Source organism: Chaetomium globosum, genomic scaffold (genome assembly GCF_000143365.1).
Source record: "Chaetomium globosum CBS 148.51 scaffold_1 genomic scaffold, whole genome shotgun sequence".
Classification (NCBI taxonomy): Eukaryota; Fungi; Ascomycota; class Sordariomycetes; order Sordariales; family Chaetomiaceae; genus Chaetomium; species Chaetomium globosum.
This window is the reverse complement of record NT_165976.1, coordinates 1,778,556-1,788,539: the sequence shown is the minus strand read 5'-3', so window position 1 is coordinate 1,788,539 and position 9,984 is coordinate 1,778,556. Positions and strand designations below refer to the sequence as shown.

The 9,984-nt window shown below is 56.8% G+C and overlaps 4 protein-coding genes across 4 annotated transcripts; 1 reads left to right on the top strand and 3 right to left on the bottom strand.

Annotated features, from left to right (window-relative positions):
- Positions 1-560: 560 nt before the first annotated feature.
- On the bottom strand, positions 561-3,558 carry CHGG_00592 (uncharacterized protein; the record flags this gene model as incomplete). The annotated part of the gene is made up of 6 exons (XM_001219812.1): positions 561-713; positions 966-1,496; positions 1,548-1,640; positions 2,016-2,140; positions 2,304-2,530; positions 3,053-3,558. 6 exons carry the CDS (start codon positions 3,556-3,558, stop codon positions 561-563), a joined length of 1,635 nt encoding a protein of 544 aa, XP_001219813.1.
- Positions 3,559-4,100: 542 nt separating this feature from the next.
- Positions 4,101-4,496, top strand: CHGG_00591 (uncharacterized protein; the record flags this gene model as incomplete). The annotated part of the gene is made up of 1 exon (XM_001219811.1): positions 4,101-4,496. One exon carries the CDS (start codon positions 4,101-4,103, stop codon positions 4,494-4,496), a length of 396 nt encoding a protein of 131 aa, XP_001219812.1.
- Positions 4,497-5,115: 619 nt separating this feature from the next.
- Positions 5,116-5,969, bottom strand: CHGG_00590 (uncharacterized protein; the record flags this gene model as incomplete). The annotated part of the gene is made up of 2 exons (XM_001219810.1): positions 5,116-5,506; positions 5,563-5,969. The coding sequence occupies 2 exons, from the start codon at positions 5,967-5,969 to the stop codon at positions 5,116-5,118; spliced, it is 798 nt and encodes a 265-aa protein (XP_001219811.1).
- A 2,991-nt stretch (positions 5,970-8,960) lies between these two features.
- On the bottom strand, positions 8,961-9,830 carry CHGG_00589 (uncharacterized protein; the record flags this gene model as incomplete). Its single annotated transcript, XM_001219809.1, has 1 exon — positions 8,961-9,830. The coding sequence occupies one exon, from the start codon at positions 9,828-9,830 to the stop codon at positions 8,961-8,963; it is 870 nt and encodes a 289-aa protein (XP_001219810.1).
- Between the last annotated feature and the right edge of the window lie 154 nt (positions 9,831-9,984).

Below are 9,984 nucleotides of genomic sequence, written 5' to 3'. Positions count from 1 at the left end.
TAAAAGCCAGCCAGAAGCTCAAAGCCAAAAGCAAACGCAACAGCAATAGCAGCAACAGCAACAGCTAGCAAGCCAACTTGAGTATACCAGGTACACTAAGTATTCTCAGCCCCCAAACTCAAAGCCAGCCGGCCCAAAGCCCCAATAGTCCCCCTTCCCCTTTCCCTAACATACCTGAACCGCCATCACCCCTCCCAGCCAGCAAAAAACACCACAGACCCAATCAAACTCTCCGGACAGAAAAAAGAGAGGCCAGACCCCAGGCCAGACCAGGCCAACCGTAGCCGCCCCGACGCCGCATCATGAGTGTAAGTATATACGTACGGAGAGAGGGAGGAAAAAGAAAACGAAAGAAAGCGTCCCCATACGCGCCACAGTGACTGCAAGTGCCCAACCCCCCCGCGCTCCGTAAACCAGCACGGATAGCACCACCACACCAATACGGGCGCCATCTAGCACGGGCCGAGAAAACCAACCTACTACGCCCCCGCGCAACGTCGAACCACTTCCCGCTAGGACGGTGTATCGCCGCCGCCCACCCATGCGCCTCTCGAGCAATCCTAGCGCAGTCTCGACGGGGGTATATCCCTGACCACGTTGTCGACTGTGACAAACGCGCCGTCGCCGCCGTCCTTTCTCAGGCTTTCTAGCAGCACGCAAGTCTGGGCGTAAACATTTTCCAGCGCCGCACGCGATGATTTGCCCGAGTGACACTGTAAATCGTCGTTAGTATATAACAAGCAAGAACATATAACAAAAAAAAATAGGAGAAGCTTACTCAGAATAGCGCTATTCAACTCCTCCGCCACTGCCACGCGGCCTGCTCCCGTCGAGCAAATGCGCCACTTCCTTTGACCTTAAGCGGGTTCGGGTACGCAAACAGCGATGAGATGTCGTCGAGCTGCTTGACTGTCTCCCGGCGGGAGTCCCCTTGGCAAAACTCGGCCTGCAGTTCGACGCCGTACAACAGCGCCTCTTGCGATAATTTGCTGAGTCCGGGCGGCTGGATCGCTGCCGCCGGCACCGTCCCCAGCTTCTGCCATGGTCATGTCCAAGTCACCATCACCGTTCGCGGTGGTCGTGCCGTTGTGACTCGGCTCGGCCTCGAACATTTCTTCGTCGTTGTCACCGGGCCGCCTGTCCCCTGCCGTTGGTGTGGGCTGACTCCCCGCTCTTCGAGCATTATGTTTATGCTCGGCCTCCTTGCGGATCATCTCGATGAATTTGCGGCAGCGCAGTCGGAAGTAGACCTGTTCGTTATCACGAAGGACAGCCGGGTAGTAGGCGTCCGTGTACTTCATGGCGCGGTCGATATCACCCTCGAGCACAGCGCGGCGGATGCGCTGCCGGTTATGGGCGTCCTCATCGTCGCGGACGCTGACGCCCTTCACAGGTTCTTGTGGGTCCAACTGGAGAGCCATCTTTTCGGTGTGTAGTTCCTCAGCAAAGGCGCGCGCTGTCTCAACGTAGCCATCATGTTGTAGGAACTGGAGTACCTATCGTGGAGGTTAGTCTGAAGTGGCCAAGTGAAATGAGTCGACACTTACTAGCTGCTGAATGATGTCCGTCTCCGACAAGCCGGGCACGAGCTTGGACGCATCGGCGAGGCGTATTTCCTCTTCGATCATCCCTTGTTGTCTCTGTCCGCCAAGAAGATAGGTTAGCAATGACCGATGAATGCGGGGCCGCTTTTTTGGTCGTCGCGACGATTCCATAGCTGTGCAAGCGACGACAATAAAGCAAGAAGGCGCGAAAGCTAGAGGTTGAGCGGGCGTGGAGGATGGAATGCGAGACAATGGCGTTTAGGGGGTGGGTCTTAGGTGATGAAGAAGGGGGGCTTCAGTGCAGCTGCAGCGGAAGTTACAGCAAGCACTTGCAGCTCCGGACGGAGTTTCCTAGCTCTTGGGAATGGCACCTGCGGTGCCCCCGAAGGTTGTGCTTTCCCCGGCGCCCGAGTATACAGAAAAGAAAAGGGGGCAGCTGCTTGGCATGTTCAGGGGTAGAAGAAAACGTACCCTCATGTATCCGTCAATATCAAACTCAAAAGGCCTCTGACCAAAGTTGGCCATGATGTGGTCCTCCTTCTTCTTGAGACCGACGATGGGGTACAGGTTCCCTTTGAGGTCTTTGAAGCCCATATCTTTAAAAGCAACAGCTGCGTTGTGTCAGCGCTGGGCTATGCGGGTTGAGAAGCGGAACAGGCGGCGTGCGGACGAGGTAGATGCAAAAGGACAGTGGACTCATGGCAACACAGTGACTACCCGAGTGGGAATGGAGCAGAGAACGTCTGGGACTCAACGTACGTAGTTCTCGGCCATTCAATGTAAACAGCGCTTGATTGAGCCGAAAGTTGACTAAACAGCCGATCGTGTCGCCTACGCCGAATGTGTCGGCGTAGGGTTTCCCTACGTTTTGAGACGCGAACGAGTGGCCGTCATCGCCGTGGTAGCCCCAGGAGTCTGGCTCCCAGCCAGGCGCCCGTGATGTCGAGGTCGCTTTACTCGCGAAGCCGATGGCGATCGGTGGAGTTCTGTACCAGTCAGGCTCGGTCAGTAAACATGTCCCCTTAAAACCGAGCCAATGCCTCTGCGGTTGCCACCTACTTGATTTTATCGTGCCGCCCATTCAGAACTGTGATCTCAAAATAATACACCCCGCACGCCGGCGACATGTAGTGGTCCGCCCGGATGGCGCTCGCCTCGTGGTCGCTCAACGCCCTCCCCGTATGCCTGACTTCGTACCCGTCGCCCAGGACCTCCCAGAGCCGCTTCCTTATCGTCCCGATTCCACTTCGACGGAAGTGGGCTAACAGTGTCGTCCTCGTCGGCCGGAGACAAGTGGGTGCTCGACAATGTCGTAAGCCACCCCCCTATGGGGTAGTGCCAGTCGCCTTCATTTCCGACCGTGGGGTAGGTGTGACGAACTCCCGTTGGTCGATAGCCGCGAGCCCAGAGATTGATGATGGTGGTGCCCCGGTCGAAGCCGGTCCCCTCTCGCTCGGCAAGAATCCTCGCCCTGTGTTGCTCTCTCTAGCTTCTGTAGGTAGGTCGACCCCCCGCAGGTACGACGGCGAGAGGAAACCGGGGGTACTGAGATTGGTGTTCGTGTTGGTGGACGGGAAACGGGCGTAGTCAGGACCTGAGGGGTCGCAGGGCGAGCAGCGGGTCCTTGCTCTACGTAGAGGACGAAGGCGCGGGAGAAATATGGAAAAGTCGCCCCGAGGCGCGGTGGCCAGAAACCGCCGCCGACGGCCTCGTATGTGTCGTCCATCGTTGGGAGTTCCTCGCCATTGTGTGTGTATGACATGCCGGTCTCGAAGCGGGGGTTTTGTGTCGTCGAATAGGGGTTGCTCGACTGAGCTTGTTGTTGTTCCGAGTCAGGCGAGGGGTTGAGAAGGTGGGAAAAGCCGCCCGAACGGGTGGGACGAGCGAGGGCCGAAGGGCTCCCGGAAACGACGGAAGCATAGGATGGTCGGCGGGCGTTGAGGGGTGGCAGTCGGCCGGAAGCTAGAGGGTCGATGTTTGACCCGATATCATGTTGTTGGTAGGGGTTTGTCATGGTGAGGGGCTATGAGATGCCCAAAGAGGACAGCAGTGGAGGCGAGGTACGTGCAGAAGGACGTCACGTCGCAGCCAAGTCAGATCGGGGCGTTGTCCGGCGGGAACCCTCGGCGGGGGCTGTTCGGGTTGCCAGGCCCTCCTGTGGCTCCGAGCTTTTCCGTTAAGAGAGGGGGATCGCAGGGCTACCGAATAAGGGTATTGACGTGTTCGAGCGATTTGAGATAAGCCGGCCGTGGGCTGGGTCAGTCTTGGGATAACCCCGGAGTAAATCTGGCGTCCCAACTTGGTCCTCGCTCCTGCGTCGGCCGCTATGTCATCGATGCGCAAATGGGTACTAGCTCTGCCAACTCTGCATTAAAAGAGATATGGAGGGGAAAAAAAATATTAATTCTGGGACATGTAAAACTGTACTCCGGTACCCAATCGGAGAGAAAGATAGGCTTGCCCTAAGATCAGTAAAGGCGAGATGGGGTTGATTCCTGTTGTCCGTTTCGTTCTTGATCATGTTCAGTCGTGACGGGGAGTCGGAGTCCAGTCAAAATGGAGCCCTTGACTTTCGGGTTGCGGGTCTCTGCCAGCCAGTGGGGTCTTTGGGGGTTCGGGGCTGGTGCAAGCCAGAAGCAAGCCAAGCGGGATCATGGGGCCCCTAACGCTAAGCTGGGAACAGCCCACGGCGGTCTGTCTGCGTGGCAATCAAGGTGCCCCCAGAAGCTGCCCGGCAGTGGAAGAGCTGTGCTGAAGAACTGGTCCCACTTCCAATTTAGTTACCCGCTGTTCCAAGCTCCAAGGGGGCTGACCTGCCCACCTCCAATTGGAGGACAAGGCGATGGGGGAGGTGGGCACAAATCGAGCAAGGGAAGAAGGGACAACGCAATCTCTCTGTGCGATGGCTCAAACAGGGACGGCCCCCAATGGCTGGCGATGCTGCTTCCATAACACCCAGAGCTACTGGACCAGAACACTGAACTTGAGACAGCTTGCTTCCCGCTAGTGCCGATGAAAAAGACACCGGTTCACATTCCCGGAATGCGCAGCTCACTCGACCGCCGGTACCGGAAGCTGTTGTGGCTTTGCCATGATCAAAGAATTCAGGGCGAAGGGGTCATGTACTCTTTGCGCTTGATGCAACAATGAGGCAGGCAACGCCATGTAGACATGAGAGTGGGGGTAAGCATTATTAAACAGACACTCCCTCGAGTACGTCTGCACCTGCCTGGTTTTGGCACCTGGCGGTCATTGAATGTGTTGATAATATCTATTGTGCTTGTTGTGTGAACCTAGTCTCGCTACCTGATTGATGCCCGCAAACCATGCTGATGCCTGGTGTTGTACATGGCCGAGTGATCCATGGGAACCTCTATACTCCTAAACGCCGTGCCTGCTGGTGCTCGTGGGAGACCACGTAACTCGCTATCCCAGTGCTGTTTTCCCATTACCCATCGTACAGCGCCCAAACTCCCATACCAATGTACCTAGCAAACCCCTCCAAACCCGAGCAACCGACATCTAAAAGAAAACCAGGGGGAAAAACAAAGGAGAGGAAGAGCGAGAAGAATCATGCAGCGGCAATCGGGACTGGTGCTGGTGAGTTGTCGGCGGCGAAGCTCGGTGTGCCCTGCATCTCGACGTCCCCGCCATTGTTGCTCGCCTCGCTCTTAACCTGGCTGTTGTCCTCCTTGTTCTCCTTGTTGCTGCTCTCGGACGCAGCCGTAGACCCATCGGCCGACTCCTCGGGTCGGGGCTTCGGCGGTGCCGTCCAGCGCGGGATCTCCCACACGACTCCCGTGAAGGTCTTCAATGTGAAGCCGCCCCTGCTCCACTTGCGGCATGGCTTGCCAGACCGGTCCAGCGCTCGCAAGCCGGCATTGATGGCGCCTTGATTGGCCTTGGGGCCGAGCTTGTGCGCGGCAAGCGAGCCTCGCCCACCTTCGATAGTTCCGTCTTCACTAATGTCATAGTTAGCACAGGGCAATGCACGAAGGGGAGGGCAGCGAGCACTCACAGTCTCTGCTTCTTCTTCGGGCCGGGCTTTCCTCGGACTTTGGGTTCTCCATTGCCATTTGCGGCGGCTGTTGCACTTCTCTTCACTCCTTTCTTCTTGAGACCTTCGGTTGGCGGGCCCATGGTGACAGATTGAGCCGCGGGCGTACCGGCCGGAGGTGAGTTAGGGGTGGAGTCTGATGCATTCTCGGTGCCCGAGGCAGCCGCTGCAGCAGGTGACTGCTTAGCCGGCGTATCTTCCTTGATGAAATCGGGGTCAAGTATGGCCCGCAGCTTCTGGGCTGGCACCTTGAGGGTGACGATCTGAGTCGGCTTGGGGGAGCCTGCACTGACAACGGTCGGGGCAGTCGAGTTGGCCGACTTGCGCCGGTCCTTGGCTACAGCGGCGTTCTTGCTAGAGGGAGCCATCGCTTCGAGAAAAATCGCGTCGAATGTGTCGATGAGGTGTGGTGTGTGGGTGGTTGAATGGGAAACGACGACGACGTGGAACGAGGATGAAGGAGTGGTAGAAGGGGAAAATTTGCTTTGTCACAGTGATGATGCTTTAGCCCAGGCGTGGATGGCTCGGAAAGATGGGCGATCCACTGGCTGGGCGTGCAAGGGGCGCACACAATCAGCTTGGGGTGAGAATCTGCGACTTCGACTTTTGGCGTCGCACTTTTATTTCGCGTCGGCGACAGCGGGTACGGGTTGGTTCGCTGAGGGCGGCGATGAATGTGGTGATGCGAACGTGGTGGGCATTCGGTTGGGTTGGGGAGGGAAGGGAAGAAGGATGATGGACGGGTGTGGTGGATTCTGGACCCTCGCAGCCATGGTGAGGCGGCGGGCGCCCGTCCACCTGTTTTGCCTTCATGCTGCCAAAGAATCAGGTCGGGCAGTTGACTTGTGAGGAACCGAGGGGGACACTGCGCGCGGAGTCTCCAACAAGGGAGTCTCGTCTTTACTTTTCTGGGCATTACACGTATAACCCCAACCCTAAGTACATATGTACCTTCAGCCAAGCCCCCTCGGCCAATGGCGGTGCGTCCTGCCGACGGGGCCTGCAAGCGCGCCCCAAATTACCCTCGCAGATGATTTTCAACATGATGGCCCCGTCTGTTGACCAGGCTTTTCCTCGTTTGTGGAGGGCTCAATGAGGAATGTCTTTTTTGAAATGCCGAACTGAGTGAAAAGACGGAAGATGGAGGGACAGCACGGTCGCCAAGGTGCGCCCTGCATCTCTGGAACCTCACCGTCTCTCCACCCTCCCAACCCCTTTTTCATTGTGTATCACGGGATGAAAACCGGGACGACCTCCCGTCGTCGCCCGTCGTCGCCCGTCTCGTGATGCAGAGAGAAGGGTGAACAGGCAAACCCAAAACCCCGAATGATAACGAGCAGGCAGCAATTTGAAATTTGCAAGCGATGACGGGATAAGTAAGGTATGGAAGGTACGACCTGACATACGAATACAGAATGTGGCTCCCAATCTGCATCCGTCATCCACTGCGCCCTCCTGACGTTGGGTTTTGACACATTTGCATCGGCACAGACTTGAAAGCCAAACCGTTTCGGGCAATGGATGCAATGGATGAAAGGACAAGAGAGAGCGAAGGCTGGGGTGGCAAGGTGGTAGCCTCCATTTACGGTGACGGTCGCATCCACATCACCTGCTGAAGTCTCACGCCGTGCGAACACATCAGACCAGTCAAGCAGTGGAAACCGTAGCCAGACAATTCTCGCTCATTCTTCTTCCCTGTCCATCTACCTCAGACCCGGTGCAGCCGAAGAATTCGTCACTCCATCCGAGTGCATGGATGAGACCGTCCGTCGAGTTATTGACGATATTTTTTGAGTTCCACCCTAGCTTGCCGACGACCGGAATGGGATCAACTCCGTTGGCCACTCACGCGCATATTACGCCTCCCCAGCTTGACTGGCAGTGCAGTGCAACCCGCCAACTGGTTTCGACATGGTGGGTAATGAATGATGCTGGAGCATCTCGCCCAACACCGGACCCTTCCTTCGCGCCCGCATCCTCCCGGACCAACCGCGAAACCAATCAATCATCGGAGAGGCGGCTTCCAAGCGCCAAATTCCCATGAAGCAGATTCCCGATCTGCGTGGGCATGGGCAAGCCCAAAAAGCAGCCAAGTTGCCGTGAGCTTCGCAATTGATCAACATCGCTCGGGGCATCGCGAACGATGCCTGTTTCAGATGCAGCCAAAACTTCTTGAAACCTCCCTGAGATCAACGCCTCACGCCGCCGCAGTCGCACATCATTCTTACCATCTCCCCTTTCCATTTCTCCACTGCCTCTGCGTCCGTCTCTGGGGGGCTCCAATGCAAGTACAACGAGGAATGATCAAAGTTTTACCAGAGAGTGCATTTGATCAAACGTCTTCGCATCGAGCGATGGCCCGTCAAGAGCATTTCACGGCCCAGAAATGGCGACTCTTAACTAGAAGTCTAGATCGCGAAAGCCCAAACCACCGGGATGTTGTCTCGGCTTCCAATCGTTTTCGACCACCGTCCATTCCATGACCCAGTCTTATTCCGTGGCGAGATCCCGCAAGAGCGCTTTCACATTCCTCGTAATATAACGCCATGGCATTTCAAAAATAAAAATAAAATAAAAAATTGAATACATGGCGAACTGGCCCGTTTGTCAATGCGCGCCCTTGGTCGCGAGGAGTCTCATCGCAATAGCAGGCATGGAGATTCCGGCTTCCCGCCGTGGAGTGAGGAATCAACACGACGCGTGGATCGCGTCTATTGATCTGATTAACATGATAGTGACAATTGACTATATATCTCCAAGTACGATGTGTCCAAGGAACGAGAGACTTCCTGGGTCAGTAGCACTCGACACTAGACAGCCAGCAGCAAGATGAAAACATTTCGGCCGCCTAGTTCCCTTCGTCCTTTGCGGACTCTCGGCCGCAACAGGCCTCGCGGTTGTCGAGAAGCCATCGACACCTATCATTAGGAGAGATGTACCCCTTTTCGCCGCAGCTGGATACGCGAGTCCTGATGAGGTACCTTCTCGCCGGGGCCTACACCAGGAGGAGAAACAACAAACTGCTGCGGCAAACCTCGAGCTCACACCGGCCCATCTCGCGGAGTTGCTCTCTCAACTACGCTTTGTCTATGCCCAAATATCGGCCTTCGCAGCAACCCAAGACACCGGGCTTCTCAACAACCTCTTAGGATTACTGGGTGGCGTCGTCCCTCCCCTCTCCGACGTTCTAGAGACGCTCCGCAGCATCTTAGTCGGTGACAGTGTGACGATCCTGGAACAACTCGCCGTCGCTCAAGCAATAGGTTGGTTGGAGTGTCCCAACGATCTCGTTGCTTTCTTACTAACATGGTTCCAGGCGTGCGTGTTGTGACTACGACCTACACCAAGACCGTGACAGTTCATGACAATGGAGCGGCGGCCACGTTGGCTGTGGATATCCAGCTCTCGCAATGTCTTGCACAGTTGACTGGTGGGCCTGCGAGTGCCAGCGCTTCTGCTGTCGCCGGTGGCCCCGCGGTGGTGATTCCGGTGCCTGTTCCCTCACTTTCGGTGCCCAGCTCTTCGGTCGGCCTTCCCGAGATTTCAGTCAGCGCGTCGCGATCCCTGGGACTCCCTTCGCTATCAGTTCCGTCTGCGGCGCTACCGTCGGTAACACCCCCAGCAGTAGGCGTCTCTGGGGCCTCGAACGGGGCTTCGGTGTCGTTGCCTGGAGTCTCTATTGGCTTGGGTTTACCCTCCGTGTCGTTGCCAGGGGCTTCACTACCTGCGGTAACCGGCCCTGCTATATCGGTTAGCATTCCTGGCGTTTCCGTTGGAGTGTCTGTGTCTTTGCCTGGTGCCTCTATCCGGGGGCCGTCGGACCCCTCCGAGGTGTCCGCAAACCCAGAATCGCCTTCGGTCTCCTTGCCACCAGTTTCGCTCCCTGAGGTCTCTGTACCCGGAGCTTCTCTGCCCTCCATCCCAGCATTGACTAGCAGCTCCGTTCCCGCCAACTCGCTTCCGTCGGTCTCGAGCCCCGCGATCTCAGTGCCGTCGGCGGCGCTGCCTTCGATTTCTGTTCCAGACGTCTCCCTGCCCGAGGTATCTCTTCCGCCAGTCGGCCTACCATCGCAGTCGGATCTTGGGGTCGCGCTGCCTTCCGTTTCTGTAGACTTGCCTTCCGCATCAAGTGCGCCAGTTGCGCCTGTCTCGGTACCTGCTGCCTCGGCCTCCGCAACCCCCTTACCATCAAAGTCGATCTCGAAAATTCTCTTGCCTAGCTTGCCCATTCCAGGTGGTGTTCTGCCCCCCTTTTCAATATCGGCACCAGAAGCTTCTTCAAGTAGCCAGTCAACGCCTCCATTGCCTCAAATATCACTACCCGTCCCGGTCAGTCAATCACAGGTGGCCACCCCGAAGCCAAGTTCGACTATTTCCACCTCT